The sequence below is a fragment of the Syngnathus floridae genome, chromosome 18 (assembly GCF_059516105.1).
Source record: "Syngnathus floridae isolate MCC-2025c chromosome 18, RoL_Sflo_1.0, whole genome shotgun sequence".
Lineage (NCBI taxonomy): Eukaryota > Metazoa > Chordata > Actinopteri > Syngnathiformes > Syngnathidae > Syngnathus > Syngnathus floridae.
The window spans coordinates 10,482,473-10,502,756 of NC_142430.1; the positions used below are offsets into that span (position 1 = coordinate 10,482,473).

Consider the following 20,284-nt stretch of genomic DNA (forward strand, 5'->3'; position numbering starts at 1 on the left):
ACATCACCAAAGAAAAACATTCGTCTCAATGTCCGTTCTTCACATTTCAGAGCAAAGAGGGACTTTGTCCAAATAAATGAGACGCCAGAAAAAGGCGACCTCACTTCAGTCCTACACCATACAGCACGTGCGCACATAGCAACAGCTTGCTGTGACTTGTGACTGGACTGCAATTCCCATGAGCCTCCATCATGAGCCAACAACAAACCCCCCCCCCGCCGCCACAGCTGGGAGTGGGAGGAGGAAATGGAAGCGGAGGGGGAGTTTGGGAAAGAATGCCTGGAATTCATTTCCTGTTCTGCAGCAGCGAGGAAACATGAAGGGCTGAAGGAAGGCCCAAAGAATCTGTCCAAAAGAGCCAAAAGTGGGAGCCTGCGGCATGGCCCAGCCTCTGCTCAAGAGAACTTTCTCCCGGCTGCGAGGCAAGAACCGATCCCGCAGGAAGACAGAGCCTCAAGTCAACGGTGAGCACGCCGGCCGTTCCAGGACAGATGAGCTCGGCCAAGCTCGCGCTGGCTGTGTCAACTGCCTGTTGGGGGGGGGGGGCTGTGTGTCAGCTGAATGCAACAGCACACACTGTGAGCTCGCACAAAGCCATTCTTGTCCAGGACGAGAGCGACGCGCACGTACATGCGAGCGCTGGCGTGTTAGCAAGCGCGTCTGTGAGCGTTCCCCGTTTCTGGGCCGCAGATGCCACAGCGCAGTCCCATGTCACGCCGCGCAACTCTGGTGCGTCCGGGGGGGAGACGGCGGCGGCGGCGGCGGGGCCCCGGTCTCCTCCCCTGGGCCGCTTAGCCGTGCCGTGGGCTCGCCGAGGAGCGGCCCCTGTGTGCGCAAAGTCAGAGTGTGCGCAGGACAAGGTAAGTGGCGCCGAGGAGTGTCGGAAAAAGCATAGGTGCGTGACCTCTGTATTTGGCCTCCCAGCCAGCGGGCGGCGCAACAACTCATCCAAAGACAGCGGCCGTCGCCAACGAGCTGCCCGGCAGGCGGGCCTACCTGCAGAGCTTGGAGCGCAGCAGTCGTGACTGGGTGCTGTCCTCGGCGCCGGACGAGGCCGGCGGCTCGCAAAGTGCCACCACCGACATTTGGTACAACCCCATCCCGGAGGAGGAGCGGGCCAGGCTGGAGACGACGGGCGGTCCAGCGCAGGGAGGGAACCAGGTGCTTTCCGCTGCCGCCGCCGCCGTGGGCTGCTCCAGCTCAGAGAGCGAGGGTAAAGACCCGCCTTCCGTCAAGTCTTTCCATGTCGGGCACGGAATTGACAGGGTGGCGGTGTCGCCCGGCTCCTCAGAAGGAGTGGACTCTCGGCCCGCCCTGCCCAGGAAAGGGGGAGTGATGGACAGGCTGATGTCTCCTGGCGCCGTGCGCAAACTCTCCCTGAAGATGAGGAAGCTTCCGGAGCTCCGACGCAAGATCAGTCTCCGCTCCTCCCGGGTGGGACAGGGAGGCGGCGACGGGAATGCCTCCGACGTCCTGAGTCGATATCATCTGGACAGCTCAGCCCCGCCCGCAGCGCGCTCCGCCACTAAAGGAGGTGAGGGGCTTGGTCGGTCGGCCGGGCCGGGCCGGGCCGGGCCAGGCCTCGCCATGGCTTGGCCGACTCCTCCTTCGCCTCGCAGCGGCTTGGCCGACTCCTCCTTCGCCTCGCCGTGACCGACGTGTTCTCTCGCCAGGCTATCTCAGCGACGGGGACTCACCTGAAGCGTCGCCGCGGCAACCGGGCCACGCAGCCTCCTTCCGCCACGTAGTGAGCGGTATGCTGAGCGTTCACCTTCTGGCTCTGGACCTGGAGCGGGCAAAGACAAAAGAGTGAGCAGAAAAGCACAGGCCAGGTGCCAACCTCCAGTGTGAGCATTTGTGTCTCCGCCTCCTCTTTTTCCAGGTCGGACGAGAGCCGGGAAATTTTTCTGGCAATCCAGATTGACGGAATAGCTCGAGCCAGGACTTCCCTCCTTCGCCCGCGAGGTCACTCCGTTCCATTGGACCACACCTTCCGCCTGGAGCTGGAGCGAGCGCGTCGACTCGGAGTGGCGGTGCTTCGTCCCGCCGCTCGCTTTGACCGAGCGGCTCGGCCGGGCAACGTGGTTTGCTGTCTGGGGGGCGTGGCCTTGCCGCCGCTCTTCAAAGGTGCAGTACGGCTCCGTCGCCGCCGCCGCCGCCGCATCTGCGTCGGACGCTGGTGACCGACGTGCGCCCATATCAGGAAGTGGCGCTCGGCAGCTCAGCGTCAAGCTGGAACCCCAAGGCCGTCTGGACATCAAAGTGTCGCTGCAGGAGCGACGGGACGCGCAGGTAGAAGCCGGCCGACGCGGCGCCGACCGACCGACCGACCGACCGACAAACGTGAGCGACCCGTCCGTCTCCGTTTGGGCTCTTTTCAGGGGGCGGCTAACCCGAGCGGACCCGCTCGGGTCTTCGGGGTGGAACTGCGTCGGCTGCTGGAGGAAGAAAGTTCGGCCGGCGGCGTGCCATTGCTGGTCCAGAAGACGGTGGCGGAGATCGAACGGCGAGGACTGAAGGTAGGGCCCGGAAACGCCCCGTCCCAGAGACGACTCGTGACGCCTGCCACCATCGTCGTGGTCCTTCAGGCCGTGGGTCTCTACCGACTGTGCGGCTCGGCCGCGGTCAAGAAGCAGCTGAGGGACGGCTTCGAGAGCGACAGCTCGGCCGTCTGGCTGGGAGAGGACCTCTACCCCGACGTCAACGTCCTGACGGGTGAGGATGTCAGCCGTTGCAAAAGAGAAAGGTCCCAGGCCAGAGCGCGCTCTTCTTGGCTGGGCAGGAATCCTCAAAGACTTCCTGCGCGAGCTGCCGTCTTCGCTCATCACGGCCGCCTTGTACGAGGTGGTGAGGGAAGCCATGACCCGGCGGCCCGCCCCGCCGCCGAGCCCGGACGTCCGCTGGGCCACGGTGGAGCTGCTCTCGTGTCTGCCGGTGCCGGAGAGGGTGAGACGGCTGGGCCAAGGCAGGCTGGGCCGGGCCAAGGCAGGCTGGGCCGGGCTGGGCCAAGGCACGCTGGGCCGGGCCAAGGCAGGCTGGGCCTTTGCCCGCTGAGCGTTGGGCGCCTTCTCTCCTCTTGCAGGCCACTTTGACTCTGCTGCTGGACCATCTCAGCCTGGTGGCCCACTTCAGCTCTCGCAACAGGATGACGCACCGAAACCTGGCCGTCTGCTTCGGCCCGGTGCTGCTCAAACGAACGGCGGAGGCAAAAGAGGGGCCGGGAGGGGGGGAGGCGTCGGGGGATTCGGCCCGCGCCGTCGACTTCAAGCTTCACATTGAGGCCTTGCACTACCTGCTGCGGCTGTGGCCCGGTAAGAGGAGACCGCTCGCCTCGCCCTGCAGCACAATTTGATGGCCGCGCCTTTCGTCCGCAGTGCCGACCCACCGAATCCCAGCAGGAGCAGACGACGTCGACGACGACGTCTGCCCCGCTCCTCGGCCCGAGCCGACCTGCCAGAGGCCAGACGGCGGAGCTTTGGAAGCGGTGTGGCGCCGGGGCCGGGGCGCCGTGGCCCGCTTGGACAGTCCGCCGCCGGCCAACCGCTACGCCGGTGACTGGAGCGGGCAGCGGCTCGCGCCCGGACGGGACGCCGAGTACGACGAGGTGGCGAGGAGCGAAAGCGACCGAGGTCACGTTTTACTTTGCCACGTCTTGAAGGTTCAGGTTGAGGTCACGTTTTAGTTTGAAGGTTCTCCTTGTGACAAAAGGCCATCTCGTGCGCGTTTAGATTGTTGTGCCCGTGTTATTTGATTGCAGGCGGCGAAGATGATGATGACGAAGACGACGACGACGAGGAGGAGGAAGAGGAGGACGGGGGAGAAGCCTGGCGCTCGGGGGCCCGCCGAGCGCCCCGCTGCTGCGCCGAGGACCTGCTGGACTTTGATGCTCCGTTTAACTGCCGACTCAGCCTGAAGGACTTTGACGGCCTGATTAATGACCTGGACCGAGAGCTGGCCAAACGCGTCAACATTTGCACGTAGATACCGACAGAGGAGGAGCGAGGCCGATTGGGCGGGCGACCAGGCTCGATGAAGAAGCCCTTTGGGAAGGCTTGGCCGCTCGCCGCATCTCCCAGCGTCACTGGCGTCTCAGTATTGAAGTTGACACTATTCAGGGTACGAACAAGTTGACGGAGGTTGTTCACCGTCGATGGTACCGGGTGCGGGACGACGGCTGACGTACAAGGCAGTATTATTTCATTTTGTACTATGCACTTGGTTTTGTAAGCAAGCGGCCCAAAATAAAAGTCGCGCGAGCCCGAGGTGGGGGCCCATGCACAACATTTGACCAGTTCGTCAAAGATTGGGATGCTCGCCATACGATACGTTGGCCAACTATTGAACAGGTGGCTGCCTGGCTGGAGCCGGCGGAACGCCTAAAAGTCTCACTTTCAACTTTGAAATGGGTTACCTTAAGCAGAATCCGGGTAGCCATTGTGACCAAGGGTAATGTCTAATCCAAGGAGCTCGCACTCGGCTCTTTTTCTTCATTATTTCACGTCGTCTTCCAAATCGGCAGCGTCCGATTTCGCCTCCTCGCTCTTCTTTGTGGCTCATTTGCGGATGTCGGCTCTCGGTTGCCACCAAGTGTTCAGGAAGCACATGTGGCAGTGAAGCACACGCAGCTGACTTTGCACGCTTGCGTTTTTGCCCCCGCCCATCTCGGCGGATTTGACTTTGGCTTAACAAAGACGAGACGAAGCTTTTCTCAAATTTCAACGAGAAGACGCTTTTCTCACACAGCTTCAGTAAATAACAACTCCATACTGGCGCTCCAGGGAAACGACAACTAAAAAGCATCCGAGCGAGCATCAGCGACCGCATGCGGAGGGCAACACAAACAACGACGACAACAACAACAACGGCAGCAGCAGCAGCAGCTCTTCATCTATTTATTTTTCATTCCTTACAACTGTGAGTAAGGCTGGATGACACCGGGTCAGCTGGGTGACGTGAAAAAGCGTCGTCCTGGCACGGCGCAGCCGGTGCTAAGGGAAGCAAGCGTCCCATTTGAGAAATGAAAGCACGGCTCCAAATGGTGCCGGGCGAGTCGCTTACTTTGCCAAGTTGCCGGCACGACCTCCAGCGGTCGTCTCGCCGGGCACGTCGCGGCGCTTGTTCAGCTCGGGAGACGTCAGCGGCTCAAAGAAACGAGACGAAATCCCGACAAGGCCGGATGAGGTCGGGCGAGCGGCGGGCGTACCCTCTCCTTCGCCCCGGCTGGAGCGCTTATGGCAAGCGGCCGCCTGGTCGCCGAGGACACGCCTCCAGTAGTCTTCGGGGAAGGACAAGAAGTGAGCGATGACCTGAGGAAGATGGCGACATGACGTGTCAGGCAGGCAGGCAGGAAGGAAGGAAGGAAGGCAAGCGCCAGCTCACGCGGGTCTGCCTGCTGCCCGCTCGCTCGCTCGCTCGCTGACCTTGGGCTGAATATTTGTGTCCCGCACGATCGTCGACGGCGACGGGTCAGACAGCGCGTGTCCCATCAGGGTGGGTCCGAAAACCCGGGCTAAATTATTCCGGTCCATCTGGCACTGAGGACTCCGCATCACCCTGCGACACAAGGATAAGACCGGCCTGGGAAGTTGTGGCAGGGCGCTACTAAAAAAAGAAAATCAAAGCACAAAAACTAGTGTGAGCCAGCCACTCGAGCAGACTTACTTGTGCAAATGGAGCATGAGGAAGGCCAGCGTGTCCCGGTTGGGCTTGGGCAGCTCGGCGATGGCCCGAAACATGGCGCCCGAGCTCTTTTGGTGGTCGCTCATCTCTGGCCAAAAGCTCGGCAGTCAGGACGCAAACGGGCCGAGCGACTGGACGGGGTGGGCCCACCTGAAGCTGCCGTGAAGTTGCGGTGGAGCTTGAAGGTGAGCAGCGGCTCCTTCAGCTTGCGCAGGAAGTCTTTGAGGACGCCGCAAAGCACGTGGATGTCCGACACCTCGCTCAGTCGCGGCGACGGCGGCGCTGTAGCCGCCGTCAAGCGCTGGCGCAAGTCCTTGACCTGCCGCTCGCCGCCGGGAACTCTGTAGAGGCCTCGCTGGAGGCAGAAAGCCGAGTCGGGAGTCTGCACCTGGCCGGCCGGCCGACCGACCGACCGACCGACCGCCTCCGGCGCGGCTCACCTCCTGCAAGCCCCTCCTTTCGATCTCCTTCACGCACTCTACGAGCAGCGGCGGAATCCTGGGAGGCTTGCTGGGAGCTAACGCCTCCAGCGGGACCTGAGGAGCAGAGACGTGAACGCGGGCGGCGGCCGACCAGCCTCGGACGGAGGTCATCCTGACCGTGGCCTCAGCAGGCGCCGCCGCCGGGCGGGGGGCAGCGCACATCTGGATGCACTTGGCTTTGCACTCTGGGTGAGAAAGCAGGCGACAGCTTCTGCACTTGAGCGCCATCCTGCCAAAGCGGATCCTCTTGCCGCAAGGCAAGCACATCTCGGGCCGGATCACCTGGCAGACGGGGGAGGAGCGCGTGAAGCTTTGGCTTCAACTTGAATGCGCCCACGGCGGCGGCCGTCCGTCTGGCACCGTTTTGGAGAGAAAGTCATGCTTGGGACACGCTTCGGTCTGCACTCCAGCCTGGCCGCCGGGTTCAGGCGCTTCTTCTGCACAAGCAAAAGAGGCGGCCCATCAAGCGCTTGGATTCGGAGCTTGGAGCTTAACTGGAGATTCGGGAGAGCAGAGGACGAGCGGGGAAGGCGCGCTTGCGTTTACCTCCCTCGCCGGGGTCGGCGGCGAATCCCTCTTTGGGCCGCTCCGGCGTGTCAACGAGGGCCCTGGCGCCGGGGGGCCTCACAATCGCCCGCACGGCCGTCTCCACCTCCTGAGGCGCAAAGTCAAACGGGTCGGGCTCTGTCGGCATTTCCTGGGCTTGGCGTCACGGCGCTCCCCGTGGCTCGCCGCGCTTGGCCTTTCTCACCTTCTCCACGCTTTTGCGCTCCAGCAGCAGCTCAGCAGAAACGTCGCCGCCCGGCCCTTGCTTTCCCGGCGCCGTCAGCGGCATGGACGAACGCTACGAGAGACGGCGCAAAGTGGGAAAAGGAGATGGGCCGAGGGAGCCGTTTCTCCGGAGCTTTGCGGACATCGGCCGGGCTTACCCGCCGCTCTCGGGCCCGTGACCTCAGGGGTTTGAGCGCGGAGGCGTCCAGGTCCTGAAAGCGCCAAAGCTCAAAGTGAGCGGGCTGGGCTTCCGCCGCGCCGCCCAGCGACCGGCTCACCACGTCATCGTCCGTGCGGTCGTAGCTGATGTCCGAGTGCGAGAAGAAGGACGACTCGTCGATGGCCGACAAGCTGAAGCGGGCGAGAGTGGCTTGACTGCTGCCGGCGCTCCGGCCGGCGTTTTACCCTTACCGTTTGCTGCCGCGCTGCCGAGTCCTGTTGGCGCCTTTGTGCTCAAAGGCGGCCAGGAGGGACTTCTGCTCCTCGTTGAGACAGGCGCTGGATTTGCTGTCGTTGACCAGGATGTCGCACATGAGCTGCATTTGCCTCTGCTGTGGGCACAAAGGACGGCAAAGGCCGTGAGGAAAAGATGGCCGCCGCAAAAGAGCCGCTCTTCGTGCCTCACCAGGTACTGATAATCGCCCTCCATCTTGTAACGTTTCCTCATCTCCACGTCCAGCTGGTTGCGGGCATGCTTGAGTTTGACCTCCAGCGCAGCTTTGGCCACGTCCGACTTGACCAGCAGCTCCTTGTACTTCTTGAGCTCGGTCTCGGCGCGCTGCCATTGCTTCCGGGCGCTCTCGAAGCTTTTCACCACCTCGATCAACTCTGCCAAGACCATGGGCTCGGTTTGGCTGGGATCCGCGCGCCAATGATTGGGTCGGTCGGTCGGTCGGTCGGTCGGGCGCGCCGGCCAGCCGGCACTCACCCAGCTCGGTGTTCATGGCTTTCTCCTCCATCGTCATTCGCTGGATGCAGAGCGCGAGCAGCTCCTCCACGATCCCTCGAGATTCGGCCATCCCTCTGCAACGCGACACGCTTTGACAGGGCTGCCTTGCTCCTTTGGAGCGCAAAATTCCACCAAAATGTGCGCAACAAGTATTGAGCCTGCGCAGCCCTTGGTACGCCGCCTGTCGAATCGCAAACGGCGGTGTTGCTTGCACGTGTTGCACGGAGCCAAAAAGCGCTCTTCTGCGAGCTCCTTCAAGACGACAGTACGGTCATTTGAACGTTCGCTTCAATTGAAAAAGGCTGCGACAAACAGCAGAGGGAGGGATGAAGGGAGGGATGGAGTGCGCCCGCCTCCGGTCGACGTTTGCGAGTACCTGCTTGCGCCATCGGAGCCGAACGCCGGACGACGACGACGAGGGAAACTCTGACACGACAAACAATCGCATTCTCTCAAACAACTCACGTTTGGCGGGTCAGGAAGTGAAGCGGATTTCCGGTTGGGAACACGTGATCGCGTCCCCTTGGCGGTGACGTCATTTATGCAGATGACGTTTGACTCTGGAGCATCGTCAAAAATAATTCAGACAGATGCATTTCATAAAACAGCGTGATTCTGGATTGACTCTTGCATGTTTCTTTCCTGCGTCCGAACCGCGGCCGGCGGAACCGACGACATATGCTCTTCCATGCGCTCAAGAATGCGCCCCCACCGCGGTACAGGCGCAGGCGCAACGTCACTTCCAGGAGTCGCCGCGCTAGTTCCTCTTAACTCGGAGCTGAAGGATCTAAACATGTCGTCTCCGTCGCGGGTGCTCGATGCGTCCAGTCGGGTTCTGGTGGTGGGGGCAGGCCTGACGGGCAGCCTGTGCGCCTACCTGCTCAGGAAGGAGCTCAAGCACAAAAAAGTCCACATCGTCGTCTGGGACAAAGCCCGCGGAGTCGGTCAGGACATGCACGCGCGCCGACCCACACGCTTGTCATTGCACGTACACTTTTTCTCTTTCCCCTACGCCGGCCGGTTCCGTCCGTCCGCGCGCGCGCGAGATATGCACGGCTGATGATCTGTCGGTGAGCTGCAAAGGTTCGCAGCAAGCTCGGAGCCAATGTTGTTTTTGGTCACAGTTTAGTCACTGTTGCAAAGGCGTTCAGTCTCAAAGCGGTTGCATGAGTGCAAACAGTTTTTCTTGAAGCTTTTCAATGCAAGGAAAAGTGACGTTTGAAACCAGTAAGATTGTTGGCAGACGTCGTTACCGTGCGCCTTGGCGGAAAAATGGCATTTGTGGCACGCACGCACGCACGCTCGCACATTTGCCGACCTTGGTCGCTCAGTGAGTCTGAGTCAACAACAAACATCACGTGACGACGCTAGGCTGCATGCGCCTGCATGCGCCTGCAACCACACAAAGCGAACGATGAAACCAAGTGGGCCAATTGTCACTCCAAGAATGGTGATCGACTGGTGTCGTTGACGTTCCCAAGGCAAACGTGCTTGTGCGTGTGTGTGTGTGCGCGCGCGCGCGCGGGCGACAGGTGGAAGGATGTCGACGTTCCGCCCTCCCGACCCGTCGTCCCATTCGGCCGACCTCGGAGCCCAGTATATCTCGGCCACGCGCGAGTATGCGCGCGCTCACCACAGGTAAGCAGCCCACGACAATCAAAACTCGTATCGCCAAAGCCATCACAATTGGAATGGAAGCTCTTGGAAAGTCCAACACGCTTGTCAGCTTCTACTCGGAGCTGCTGGCGGCGGGCATCCTACGCCCGCTCGATTGCGCCGTGGAGGGCTTGCGGCACAAAGACGGCAACGTGGACTACGTGGCTCCGCTGGGCATGAGTAGCGTGGTCAAGCACTTCCTGCGCCAGTCGGGTGGGTGGGTGAACGAATGGCGTCACTGCTCTTTGCGTGGCCACCCGGACAGCGGCACGTCCTGACTAGTCCGTCCTTCCATCCGTGCTGTCTAGGAGCCGACTTATGCCTGGAGCATCAGGTGAGCGGTCTGTACCGCCACGGCGCCTCCTGGGAGGTCCGCAAGAAGCAAGGCGGGAGCCACAACTTTGACTCTGTGCTCTTGACCATCCCCGTTCCGCAAATTCTGCAGCTCGAAGGCGACCTGGGAGACGGTGAGCCCGCTCGAATCGATTGGATGGGTGGGCCGGCTTCTCTCCAAACACAATGGGGAATAGAAAATATCCAAAATCCTCCGGCCTTGATTGCGCCTGTGCGTGTGCTGTCAGTTCTATCTGTCCAACAGAAAGAGCTGTTGCACGGCGTGACGTATTCCTCCCGTTTCGCCTTGGCGCTCTTCTTCCCTCCCGGGGCCGACGTGGGCGTGCCCTGGGCTGTCCGTTACTATAACAACTATAACAACGGCGACGATGACAAGGCCAAAGTCATCTGCTACGCTTCCGTGGACTCGCGCAAACGCGGTGCAGGTGAGGCGCTCGCATCTCGCCCGGCGGGTGGCCGATAACCTGCGGCTTGTGTCCAGAGGGGGACGCGGGCCCCGGGCCGTCATTGGTGGTCCACACCGGCGTGCCCTTTGGCCTGCGGCACCTGGAACGGGATGCCGAGGAAGTGCGGCCCATTATCTTGCGCGAGCTCGAGCGGCTGGTCCCCGCGCTGCCTCAGCCAACGTCCGTCAAGTGCCACAAGTGGAGGTACTCGCAGGTGAGCCAAAAGCCTAGCCTGGCCTGGCCTGGCCTGGCTGGCCTGGCCTTCAGCAGTAAGAGCCCGCCCGTGTGTCGCTCAGGTGGCCAGCGCCGTGGCGGGCTGCCCGGGTCACATGACGTTGTCGGAGCGGCCCCTGCTGGTTTGCGCCGGAGACGCCTTCACTCACTCCAACTTTGACGGCTGCCTGGTGTCGGCGCTGAGCACGCTCCGTGCCTTCCAAGACGTCTTATGACCGCAAGCGTGGATCTGAGGGCTCGCCGGGCAACCGCGTGTGTCCGCGTACTGGACCGTGCCAATAAAACAAAGGCGTTTGACTCCCTGTCTGTCTCGCTCGCAAAGCAACACTCGCGTCCGTCCACGTTATAAATATTTGCTTTATTCACCGGACGGCGCTCGCTGCCTCGGGGTAACCCGAGATGCAAACGAAGAGCGGCGAGCCGCTCGGATCAAACCTGAGATCATCTTTTGCCCGGCTCTGAGCCGCGTGTGGGCTTCGGGAACCCCCGACGGAGGGACGGCGACTCTGCTGCTGTCCAAGAGTGTCTGTCCGATCAAACACGCTCAAGTTTGTGACTGAGAGAAAGGCGGAAGGAATGCTTTAGGAAGGAAGGAAGGAAGGCAGGCAGGCCTCCCTCCGGTAAACGGCAACAATACGGGACCACCGTCCGGGTCTTGGGTGGCCGCTACCCTGGGGGGTCACTCACACCTTGGTGATCTGGTCCCGCTCGTCATCAAAGGGCTCGTTTTCGGGGTCCGAGTCGGTGGTATCCGAGTAGCGGTAGTGATCGGGTTCGTTGTCACTGACGTCCGGCGTCACCGACGCGCTGTTCACCTGGCTGCCACCGCTGCCGCCTTCCTCCGCCGTCTTGGTGAAGAACAGTTTGACCTGAAGGACAGGAGGTGGGGGGACGCATGCTTAATAGGCCGCGGAAGGATGCCCGCCCACCGTACGGCGCCTGCGCTCCAAAGGTCCAGTGATGGGCAACAACAACAAGGGAAGATCGGAATCGAGTACCGACCTTAAAGTTGGGCGAGAAGTTCCTGTTGGCTTTGTCCTTGTTGGCCTTGTCCAGGTCGTTCTTCAGCAGCGTCAGAATCAGGAAGTCGCTGCCGCCGCCGTTGTCGTCGTCGTCTTCCCGGCTCTGCCGGATCCCGTCGGATCCGGCGTCCCGCGAGGTTCCGCTTTGGCCGTTCTCTAGCTTCTGCGGGTCCTCGTCCGGCCCGGGAATGAAGAAGGTGTTGACCCAGAAGTGGAACATCTTGTCCTGAGAGCCGAAAGGAGGAAGGACAGAGAGCGGCCCAAATGGTCAAGGGGTGCCGGGGCAACTCAGCTCCGCAAAATACGTTTTTGGAAGTTCACAAAGGAAAAGGCGTCGCCGTCCAAGCCCAAACGCTCACGTCAGGCGCCGGTCAAGTGTCGCTTTGCCAGCGCTCCTCAATCTCATTCTGGATCCCGGCGCCTTTGAGACAACGGCCGCCGCGCAAGTTGCCCATGCCGTGCCCTCCTCACCTTCTTCATCATCTTGTTCTGCTTGTGGAAGAACTCCACCTTGATGTCACCGCACACGGGCAGCGGCTGCGGGAACTCAAAGAGCATCAGCTTGTCTTCGCGCCGCGTGTACGCCGGGTTGGACGTGTGGATCTTCACCTTCAGCTGGTAGATGACAAAGAGGGGATCTGCGCGCCAGAGGAGCACATTGTGAGCAAGAACAAGGTGACGCGGGCATGTGCGGGCGGGCGCCGACTCACTGCAGGTCCCCCCGGTGAACATGGGAATGGTTTCAAAGAGCATCTTGTGCAAGAGCAACGCCACGGGCGAGTAGTGAAGTCTCCTCCTCAGCAGCGTGTTGTAGTAGCACACGTAACGCCGTTGGCTGGGGATGGTCACGCCCTAAATAAAAGCAGGCGCGCGCACGCACGCACGCACGCACGCAGCCAAGACGTCAAACGTTGCGTCAAAAGTGGCTCGCCCTCCTTCCCAAAACGCTCGCAAAGGAGGCTTTCCCACCTTCTTGTCCCTGGTGCGGGCTTCGCCGTAAAAGTCCAGGGCCTCCCGAGCCTGGCGGAACTTTCCGCGGTGCAGCAGGTAGGCGCAAATCATCACGCCCGTGCGGCCTTTGCCAGCCTTGCAGTGGATGGCGGCAACGTGGCGCTCGTCGCGGCTCAGCCAAGCGTCCAGGTCCTCGCAGAAGGGCTTGATGAGCTCCAGCTGCGGCGGGTTGTGGTCCTCAAAGGGGTACTCGGCCACTGGGGGGGACAGCGCACACGCAGAGCTGGCCCGTTGGTCAAAGGCGCCGCACATAAGGTCGGGAGACCCCGCCGTGACTTCAAAACGCAAGGCGAGCGAGCAAGGGTGGCGCCCGCCCGCCCGCGACCAGCTCGCTTCTTCCCGTCATTTGTGAAAGCAAGCCAGGTGACGGCTCGTCTCACCTTGACAGTTGAATTTGGACGTGTCGTAATGTCGCTCGGCGCACCTGCCAAAGACGAACGAGCAAGGCGACATTAGCGGTGCGCGTGCGTGCGTGCTGTCGCCGCCGGCAGGTGTTGCACTTACAGGTTGTAGATCTTGTAGTGGCTTTTGTGCTTTGAGTCCAGAAACCTGCGCCGCACAGTCACCACACGTTGAGAGGGGGAACGATGGAAAGAAAACAAAACAAAGGAAAACAAGCGAGCAGCCTCACCGCACGACGTCGTCAATGTTGTTCCTGTAGACGCCCTCCAAACGCTCGGCGGGGAAACCCATGGCGATGATGTTGGGGTAGATGTCTGTCGGGCCGGCTAAGGACAAAGTTTGTGCTCTGCCTCTTTAGCCAGCCGTTCATGCCTCCTTTCCTGCTGCAACGCACCCTAATCCAAAGCTCCGGATGGTTGCTGATGAGCGCTGAGTGCTGAGGGAGACGAGCGAGCAGGGGAGCAGGCAAGCAGGGAAGCAGGCAAGACATTCTTGACATTCTTAGTTTCTCTTCCTACCTTTCCAACCCGCACAAACGTTTGACTTTCCAACAGTCCAGTCATTTTGACTCTTACCCTAGACGCCTGCCTTTTGATTCGGTGGGGCCCAGAAAGCATTTCCCACCTCGATTCCGATTCGATCTTATCTTCCCGTTTGCGCTACAGTTAGCTTAGCACATGAGCCGCCGAGCAAGTGAGTGAGTGAGAGAGTGCCATTGCTAGCATTAGCCAGGTAGCATCCTGTCCGGAAGCAGACGTTGCATGCAACGAGAAAGGATACACGTGAGGTCCAGGTCGAAGCCGTCCTCCTGGTACCGTCTCTTTTTTCGGCTGACGATCTCTTTGATGAGCGCTGCCATGGCGACGAAGGATGACGATGGCAATGGCAATGGCAATGGCAACGGCGTTGGCAATGGCAATGGCAATGGCAAGGACGGCGGGACGGCCGCGGGCCACCGCAAGCCCGACGGTCGCCGAGCAAACGTGGCAAAGTGGGAGAGAGGAGCAGACGGTTCCCGCCGGCTCTCGGCAGGATAAGACGCGACCTAGCCGGCCCGCTAGCCGACCGACGGCCCGGCCGTCTCGGCTCTTTGCTGGCTCAGAAACGCCGGATAGCGTCCGGCCCTCCAGCCTGCTCGCACTTGGAGCCTGGCCCTCCAGGTCCTCCTCCCTCCTCCGTTAAGTTCCAAACATCCGAAGTTAGAAGGAGCGAGTGTTGGCGGCCCCGCTCGCCGTGATTTGAGCAGAGCACGACAAGACCAGGACGAGACCGCGATCAAAACGCCAGGCGGGCGGGCGGGCGGGCGAGCGAGCAAAGCCGACCGAGTCCAGGTGGCGGTAGCAATGCCAGAGACTTCCTTTCTGAACTTTCACAATAAAGGTCTCGCGGCTCTTTTTCGTTATTACGCTTTGGCTTTGTAAACGGAAGAGGAGAGTTATTTCCCTTTATCACGCGGCTCCGTGTACCTTGACGACGCTAGCTGGAAAAGCGTGTGAGCTCGCATGGTTGCCAAGTGAGGCTGCTTTTGTCCCCCGTCCAAAATGTCAGAAAAGACAATTAGGTATTCAATTAGTCCCTTCAATTCGATTGCATATGCGGAGGGACACATTACAACACAGACAAAATGCGAATCAATGAAGCGGTCCTCTTTTGAAAGAAAAAAACCCCAAAACAAAACGCCGATTTGCAAAGAACTATTATCTGTTCTGTCATTTCTTTTCTCTCAGTTGTCGAGCGAAGCAAATACTCAATGTGTTGGAAATCAGTCATATGTTTTGCTGGAATTCAGATCGTTCCATTATCAAGGGGCCTAAAAAGTAATCATGTTTTTCAAATGAAATCTGACGATCAATTGGTTATCTTAATTTTATTTTTTCCAAATAGCAGAACTGGCAAAAATGATATCAGTTGGGGAAAAGAAACAATTGAATGTTTGGAACAGATGAGCGCCATTTCCATTCATTTGACTGATTGGAGATGACGGAAGGACTTCAACCTGCATCTCAAGCCACCACTTTTGGTTCTTGCAGCCTTTCAGATTCCACAATCACGGCAACCTAAACAAAAAGGCCAGTCGAGGAAGCGGCGGGCGAGCCGCAGTTGAGCCAAAACGGGCTCCAGTACGCATTTGTGGCCCAAGCCATCCCGGCGGGAAGCGCTCAATGCTGGCGGCAGAAGGGCCCGAGAGGGCGGCGGGGGCCGTCGGTCGCTCGCTCGGGCGCGCTCCTAAGTGCGGGGCAGCCTGCACATTTCACAGTGCTCGGTGCCGGGCTGGTTCATGAAGGTGCAGTGCGCGCACGACCACATGGCGGAGGAGGACGGGGGGGCCGACGGGTCGCCCGTGTTCTCAAACCCCACCGACGCCGACGGCTGCCCCCCCACCGTGCCTGTGGGGTGGGAGGAGGAGACAAACGTCACTCTGAATACGGCGGGCAAAGGCAGCGCTCTCATGATGGATTCGGGCAAGGTCAAAAGGTCACTCCATTCGGCCACAACTCATTGAATGGACGAGTCTGCTCGGGTCGGGCTCACCACGGGACACATTTCGGTCTCAAATTGCGGAGGAAGCGGGTTGCTGTCTATTTGCCGCCAATTCCTTTTCTTCTCCGTCACCCGCGCCAACTTACCGCACAGCTGCTCGATGGTGGCCCACTGCTCTGACTTCTTCCAGGTCTCGGCGAGGTCCCGGTCGCACGTCTTGACGGCGTCCAGCAGCAGGCCGATGCTGTCCTGCGAGAAGGCGTGCCGGGGTGAGGGCGAGTGTGTGTGTGTGGGGGGGGCAGAGGGCTCTCGGCGCACTCACCCTCAGAGGCATGACTTCGTTGGTGACCAGGAAGAGGAGCAGATGGAAGTCAGACACCGTGTCCAGGAAGGATGCGGAGGCGCACTGAGACAAATAGGTGGCCAGGCTGTGGAAGTCCTGCAGAGAGGAGAGGAGAAAGGCGCCGCCGCGCGTTGGAGCCGCCAGACAGAAAGGCAGGACTGGGTGGGGCGGGGCAGGGCAGGGCGAGGCGGCGCCCTTACCTGCGTCTCCCCGAGCATTTCTCGGTTCTCGATGGGGAAGCGCTGAGTGGAGCTGAAGGTGAACTGGGGGTCCTTGGGGAACGTTGTGGTGATCTGCCATGCCGAGGAGGCGGTCAACGTTTGGACAACATGGAGGCAGCCGTTTTGACAAAGCGGCCTCGTCCTTTGCCCTCCAGCCGCCAAGGCGGGTCCGGAAAAGCGCTCGCGACGGTGCTAAGGAACTCACGTCAATGATGAGATACTCGACGGGAAGAGGCCGCGCCAGGAAGGTGACGTCGTTTCCAAACTTGTCTTTGTCCTGTTGACAGAAGGCCACCATGAGCGCCGTTTGCCAGCGCTCCGCCCCCAGCCCCCAGGCCGTTACCTTGAAGAAGACGTCCGGCACGTACTGCTCGGGACTGGACTCTTTGGCGTAGCCCAGCTCGGGGGCGTCCTTGCAGGGCAGCAGGCACTCGTCCCTCACCAGGGCCATGCACTGATTGGACACCTGGTAGCCCTCAAAGTGCACCTGGTTGTCCGGACCGCCTGAACGGAACGCCCGCGACAGTCGGCGACAGCGAGCAGAGGAGCCGTGGCTTCGGCGCGACCTCACCTGTGGCCACCACCGTCACAAACTTGGAGCCAAAGTGTCCGTCCCGAGAGAGTTTGCAGGGGTTGGAATGTTGGTTTTGGAAGAAGCCCGCCGTGATGCACTCCTCCGCGCTCAGGAAGTGAGAGTCCTGATGGGAAAGGGCAAAACGGAAAAGGCTGGCTGGCTGGCTTGCTCGCTCGCTCGGGCCGCTATTCTGGAGCCCACCTGGTTTCTGGTGAAGCGGACTGTCCCGATCCTGGTGTCCTCAGAGAGCAGGTCCGAGAAAATCCAGCCCACCTTGCGCAGGCCCAGCTTGGCGGCGATCTCGTCCACGGCGGCGGCCCGCGGGTCATCCAGCAGCTGCAGACTGTTGGCGGTGGCGCTCTGGAGCAAAGCGCACGTCAGCCGAGGGGAGCCGCCTGGGCCGGCCGAGCGGGAGGCGGCGCCGGCTGACCTGCGGGGGCTCGTAGATGGCGGCCACCTCGGCCCGGATGCCCAGCGGGATGTCTTTGTGCTCCGTGTACCTGCCGTACAGGTAGCCCACCCTCTGGCTGCCCGTCTTCCGCCAGAAGTCCAGGAAGCGGTCGGCGATGGTGTGGTTCTCAAACATGATGTTGTCCACGTGGCGGTATTTCTGCCCAGCAAAGACAAAACAGCCACGTCAAACGTGAGGGTGGGCGACAGCGGGCGACAGCGGGCGACAGCGGGCGACAGCGACAAACGCGACGGCGGGCGACGGCAACAAAAGCGACGGCGGGCGACTTTGCTCCGCCGGCCCAGCCGCTCGCTTTTGCCGGCAAGAACGGCGGGCTCGGACCTGTCTGTTGAGCGTGATGGCGCTGGGCTGGCACTTGGTGCAGATGCCCTCCGGCCAGGGGGCGTGGCCTTCGCACCCCGACTTGATCTTACAGCTGATGTTCTCCAGGGCGGCAAACTTCCCCCTGTGCGGCAGGCATCAACATGGCCTTGCTTTCAGTGGACTCACCATTAGAAACGGCCGGGAGAGACGGGCGCTCACTTGTCGGCTCCTCCGGTCAGCTTTCGCAGGTACGCGTGGAACGACATGTGCTTGACGGGCGGGTCCAGGTGGTTCAGGTAGTCCTCGTCAAAAGGCTGCCAGAGGAGAGGAGAGGAGAGGAGAGACGCGCCAAGAGGTGGAGGCAAAGGGAAGGAATTAAAGGAGAAGAAATAAAAGAGAAGGAAAGATACAAAGGGCGGGCGGCGTTCTGACCTCCAAGGGTACGCAGTGCACGCACTTGCCCAGGACGCCGTGGCGACATCTGTGACCACACGGGACAAGTTTGCTCATTTCAGACAAAAGCAACGCTTTGGCCCCATTTGCCGTTAAAGTGGCAAGGATGCACCTGGCCCAAACCAAGCGTGGCCATTTTTGTTGTCGTCACCACGCAGCGCCAATATACAGGTGCGGGAGGGATCTCATCAACGTTCTCTAACTTGCGCAAGCTCCTCTCTGGCCTTTGGCACGGCACGTTAGCGCAAAGCTAGCGCTCGCGCACGCATGCGCGTCTCCTCACAGCTGCGCGTCTCGGCTCCTGTAGATCTTGCCGTCCTGCTTGGTCAGGAAGCGGTCGATGTCGTCCTCCTGGACGGGCGGCGCCGACTGGGGGCGGGGCGTCGGAAAGGACGAGGAAGCGAACGACGAGGACGAGTGCGGGGCGGCCGTGTCCATCACCTCGGCCGGCGAGCCCGAAGGGAACAAGAAGAGCATGTCGCCGTGCCTGGCGCACATAAGGAAAGGCAGCTTAGCGTCGCGTGGTCCGTCCAGCCCCCCCGCCCGCCCGCCCGCCCGAGCTCGGCCGTCCGTCCGTCGCTCACTTGATCTTCAGCAGGCTGAGGCTTTTGTTCTGGGGGAGGATCTCTCCAGTTTTGTTGCGGTTCAGGTAAACGGCGAAGCAGTTGGAGTTGAAGCCAAACTCTTTGGCCACCTGCCAAGGCCGTCAAAAACACAAACAAAGGTCTGCCGGCCGGCTCAAACACTAACCTCGACATCGATTGTCCGACGAGCCCGCCAAAGGCAATTCCGGGCAAAGCTGCTTAGCGAGCGCGCTGATATTGAACGTGGCTGAAGCGTCAAAATAGCCAAAGGTGCGTCCTTTGGAAAGGAAACACCAGTACCTTGTTGAAAAAGGCCGCGGCAGTCTCCCGCTTGGTGGAAGCGATTTTCTTCATCCCATCTGGAGACTGAACCCGGATGATCTACAAACGACGACACAAAAGCCATCAGACAAAAGCGCTTGACCATAATCTGATCCATTTCCAATTGTACCCTGGCCACAAATTCCTGACAAGATATTGGGCCAACGTATCATATATTGGGGACGCACATTGATGGGCGTTTAAGGGCCAACTTTCTGTCAATAATGCCTTATTTCATAATGGTATTTTGTTGTTGTTGCTTGTATCTCTAGTGAGATGGACCGGCTGGAATTGGTCTCTTTGTTGATGTAAGCATTAAAAGACCAAGTTGTCTTAGTCATTCCATTGCTGATTCATTGCTTAATATCGGAATCAGCATTCAAAAGGCTCCATATGCGCTCGACCTTGCTTAGTAAGACGGTTGAATTTAAAACAGCATGACATAACGTAGGGGGGGGGAATCAAGGCAATTTGTAACATACACAACAAATAATCAAATCAAAAGGTACCTGAACAGTAAAGTTGTATGGCAGTGACGACTGCGCAAAAAAAAAAAAAAAAAGAATACAGACAAGCTCCTTTGACTGGGCGTCCATTGCGGTTAATGCCACCAAATCCAAAGCAAAAGCAAAAGCAAATTTGCCACAAAGGACGGATGGATCGGAAGCACACAAGCACCGGAAAAGTCCATCGGTGCCATTGTGAGCGAGCACTTGGCCAACTCCTGACTGACATTTGTGTTGGGGAGTTAAAGGCGAACCTTGGCAGCTGCCGTTAGCCGCCGGTGAGCCGGCCCGGCTAGCAAGCTAATTGTGCTGCCTCATCACTATACGTTCGTCTGTCTGGCGTTGCTGCTAACCGGTTAAGCTAGCTCACTTTGGCCGCAGCCAGCGAGGAAGACACGTCTTGCTTGCTTGTTGGTTGGTTTCAACTTACGATGGTTTCCGCCATGCTGCCACCCGAGCCGGCCGCTGGATGTTGTCGTCTAGTCAGTCTCGTGCCTGCTCCAAGCTGAAAAGTTGAACGCTCTTTGACGCCGTGTTTGTCAACGAGACTCCATCCCGTATTCTTCTTCTTCTTGATTCGTTTTACGGCGGGTGTCGCCGGCTTTGAGGCGCATTACCGCCACCTACTGTTCCGGAGTGCGACTGCCGTCCCATCCTAAGCTTGACAAGTACAGTACACTTAGCTACGTAGTTTCCATTAAACCTGTCTCAGTAAGATATCCATTTTTGTCCATCGTCATGTCCGCCCCCAATTTCGCCATCTCCCTTCTTCGCACTTTTGTGCTTGTGACAACGGAATAAAAGTCGCTCCAGAGAGCGACTGACTCGTCAACGTGACCCTGTTCACCCTGTTCGCCCTGTTTGCCCTGTTTTGGGGTCACACGGACTGTCTCGTTCAAATCTGGATGTTGTGCCCTGATTCGACACTTTCCCGCTATTTCGGTCAAATCTCCAATGAATTTGGGCTAATGTGCTTCATGAAAACAGGGTTCATTCACAGGCTCCGCCTGACCTCTCGTC

General features: G+C 59.8%; 5 protein-coding genes across 20 annotated transcripts; 2 read left to right on the top strand and 3 right to left on the bottom strand.

Moving 5' to 3' along the window:
- Positions 1 to 245: 245 nt before the first annotated feature.
- On the top strand, positions 246 to 4,281 carry syde1 (synapse defective Rho GTPase homolog 1). 7 transcript variants are annotated; one of them, XM_088359275.1, is made up of 13 exons: positions 252 to 464; positions 691 to 860; positions 925 to 1,213; positions 1,292 to 1,534; positions 1,674 to 1,809; positions 1,883 to 2,127; positions 2,204 to 2,292; positions 2,382 to 2,519; positions 2,589 to 2,715; positions 2,783 to 2,946; positions 3,083 to 3,311; positions 3,375 to 3,629; positions 3,758 to 4,281. In XM_088359275.1, exons 1-13 carry the CDS (start codon positions 380 to 382, stop codon positions 3,979 to 3,981), a joined length of 2,394 nt encoding a protein of 797 aa, XP_088215401.1. In that variant the 5' UTR covers positions 252 to 379; the 3' UTR covers positions 3,982 to 4,281. The 7 variants fall into 7 exon arrangements, with proteins under 7 accessions (XP_088215395.1, XP_088215396.1, XP_088215394.1 ...); XM_088359273.1 differs by having other exon boundaries at positions 249 to 464; positions 2,382 to 2,715; XM_088359274.1 differs by having other exon boundaries at positions 249 to 464; positions 1,295 to 1,534; positions 2,382 to 2,715.
- A 595-nt stretch (positions 4,282 to 4,876) lies between these two features.
- LOC148383015 (rac GTPase-activating protein 1) lies at positions 4,877 to 8,851 on the bottom strand. Of its 8 annotated transcripts, XM_088359286.1 has the most exons (16): positions 8,347 to 8,842; positions 7,861 to 7,955; positions 7,558 to 7,760; positions 7,344 to 7,483; positions 7,211 to 7,283; positions 7,091 to 7,144; positions 6,913 to 7,005; positions 6,708 to 6,816; positions 6,522 to 6,598; positions 6,279 to 6,443; positions 6,120 to 6,215; positions 5,830 to 6,034; positions 5,662 to 5,767; positions 5,421 to 5,553; positions 5,059 to 5,306; positions 4,877 to 4,988 (listed from the first exon to the last, which is right to left on the bottom strand). In XM_088359286.1, the coding sequence occupies exons 1-16, from the start codon at positions 8,418 to 8,420 to the stop codon at positions 4,940 to 4,942; spliced, it is 1,920 nt and encodes a 639-aa protein (XP_088215412.1). In that variant the 5' UTR covers positions 8,421 to 8,842; the 3' UTR covers positions 4,877 to 4,939. The 8 variants fall into 8 exon arrangements, with proteins under 8 accessions (XP_088215412.1, XP_088215410.1, XP_088215409.1 ...); XM_088359284.1 differs by having other exon boundaries at positions 6,120 to 6,443; positions 7,211 to 7,235; positions 8,347 to 8,851; XM_088359283.1 differs by having other exon boundaries at positions 6,120 to 6,443; positions 8,347 to 8,847.
- rnls (renalase, FAD-dependent amine oxidase) lies at positions 8,486 to 10,868 on the top strand. The gene is made up of 7 exons (XM_088359293.1): positions 8,486 to 8,825; positions 9,414 to 9,519; positions 9,608 to 9,750; positions 9,846 to 10,004; positions 10,119 to 10,316; positions 10,373 to 10,551; positions 10,634 to 10,868. Exons 1-7 carry the CDS (start codon positions 8,513 to 8,515, stop codon positions 10,784 to 10,786), a joined length of 1,251 nt encoding a protein of 416 aa, XP_088215419.1. The 5' UTR covers positions 8,486 to 8,512; the 3' UTR covers positions 10,787 to 10,868.
- Positions 10,869 to 10,910: 42 nt separating this feature from the next.
- Positions 10,911 to 14,331, bottom strand: LOC148383017 (phosphatidylinositol 3,4,5-trisphosphate 3-phosphatase and dual-specificity protein phosphatase PTEN-like). Of its 3 annotated transcripts, XM_088359291.1 has the most exons (10): positions 13,787 to 14,327; positions 13,236 to 13,320; positions 13,109 to 13,153; positions 12,985 to 13,028; positions 12,563 to 12,801; positions 12,304 to 12,445; positions 12,065 to 12,231; positions 11,574 to 11,819; positions 11,261 to 11,440; positions 10,911 to 11,127 (listed from the first exon to the last, which is right to left on the bottom strand). In XM_088359291.1, exons 1-10 carry the CDS (start codon positions 13,863 to 13,865, stop codon positions 11,116 to 11,118), a joined length of 1,239 nt encoding a protein of 412 aa, XP_088215417.1. In that variant the 5' UTR covers positions 13,866 to 14,327; the 3' UTR covers positions 10,911 to 11,115. The 3 variants fall into 3 exon arrangements, with proteins under 3 accessions (XP_088215417.1, XP_088215418.1, XP_088215416.1); XM_088359292.1 differs by having other exon boundaries at positions 10,911 to 11,440; XM_088359290.1 differs by having other exon boundaries at positions 10,911 to 11,440; positions 12,065 to 12,445; positions 13,787 to 14,331.
- Positions 14,332 to 14,858: 527 nt separating this feature from the next.
- On the bottom strand, positions 14,859 to 19,865 carry nploc4 (NPL4 homolog, ubiquitin recognition factor). Its single transcript, XM_088359288.1, has 16 exons — positions 19,695 to 19,865; positions 18,738 to 18,818; positions 18,438 to 18,547; positions 18,137 to 18,340; positions 17,833 to 17,881; positions 17,620 to 17,714; positions 17,419 to 17,542; positions 17,056 to 17,235; positions 16,827 to 16,985; positions 16,623 to 16,749; positions 16,395 to 16,555; positions 16,257 to 16,328; positions 16,031 to 16,123; positions 15,810 to 15,926; positions 15,634 to 15,736; positions 14,859 to 15,393 (listed from the first exon to the last, which is right to left on the bottom strand). The coding sequence occupies exons 1-16, from the start codon at positions 19,707 to 19,709 to the stop codon at positions 15,233 to 15,235; spliced, it is 1,851 nt and encodes a 616-aa protein (XP_088215414.1). The 5' UTR covers positions 19,710 to 19,865; the 3' UTR covers positions 14,859 to 15,232.
- Positions 19,866 to 20,284: the final 419 nt, after the last annotated feature.

Coding starts and splice junctions, on each gene's coding strand:
- syde1 (XM_088359268.1), top strand. CDS start 380: ATGGCCCAGCCTCTGCTCAAGAGAACTTTCTCCCGGCTGCGAGGCAAG. Junction 1,535..1,673: donor GCGCTCCGCCACTAAAGGAG/GTGAGGGGCTTG, acceptor TTCTCTCGCCAG/GCTATCTCAGCGACGGGGAC. Junction 2,716..2,782: donor CGACGTCAACGTCCTGACGG/GTGAGGATGTCA, acceptor TTGGCTGGGCAG/GAATCCTCAAAGACTTCCTG.
- LOC148383015 (XM_088359279.1), bottom strand. CDS start 8,420: ATGACGTCACCGCCAAGGGGACGCGATCACGTGTTCCCAACCGGAAAT. Junction 6,817..6,912: donor AGCGCAAAAGCGTGGAGAAG/GTGAGAAAGGCC, acceptor TTTGCGCCTCAG/GAGGTGGAGACGGCCGTGCG. Junction 6,599..6,707: donor CGCCGACCCCGGCGAGGGAG/GTAAACGCAAGC, acceptor TTGCTTGTGCAG/AAGAAGCGCCTGAACCCGGC.
- rnls (XM_088359293.1), top strand. CDS start 8,513: ATGTTTCTTTCCTGCGTCCGAACCGCGGCCGGCGGAACCGACGACATA. Junction 10,317..10,372: donor CTCGCGCAAACGCGGTGCAG/GTGAGGCGCTCG, acceptor GCTTGTGTCCAG/AGGGGGACGCGGGCCCCGGG. Junction 10,552..10,633: donor ACAAGTGGAGGTACTCGCAG/GTGAGCCAAAAG, acceptor TGTGTCGCTCAG/GTGGCCAGCGCCGTGGCGGG.
- LOC148383017 (XM_088359290.1), bottom strand. CDS start 13,865: ATGGCAGCGCTCATCAAAGAGATCGTCAGCCGAAAAAAGAGACGGTAC. Junction 13,154..13,235: donor AACATTGACGACGTCGTGCG/GTGAGGCTGCTC, acceptor TGTGCGGCGCAG/GTTTCTGGACTCAAAGCACA. Junction 11,820..12,064: donor AGAACAAGATGATGAAGAAG/GTGAGGAGGGCA, acceptor TTCGGCTCTCAG/GACAAGATGTTCCACTTCTG.
- nploc4 (XM_088359288.1), bottom strand. Junction 17,715..17,832: donor TGCACTGCGTACCCTTGGAG/GTCAGAACGCCG, acceptor CTCCTCTGGCAG/CCTTTTGACGAGGACTACCT. Junction 16,750..16,826: donor TCCGCTTCACCAGAAACCAG/GTGGGCTCCAGA, acceptor CTTTCCCATCAG/GACTCTCACTTCCTGAGCGC.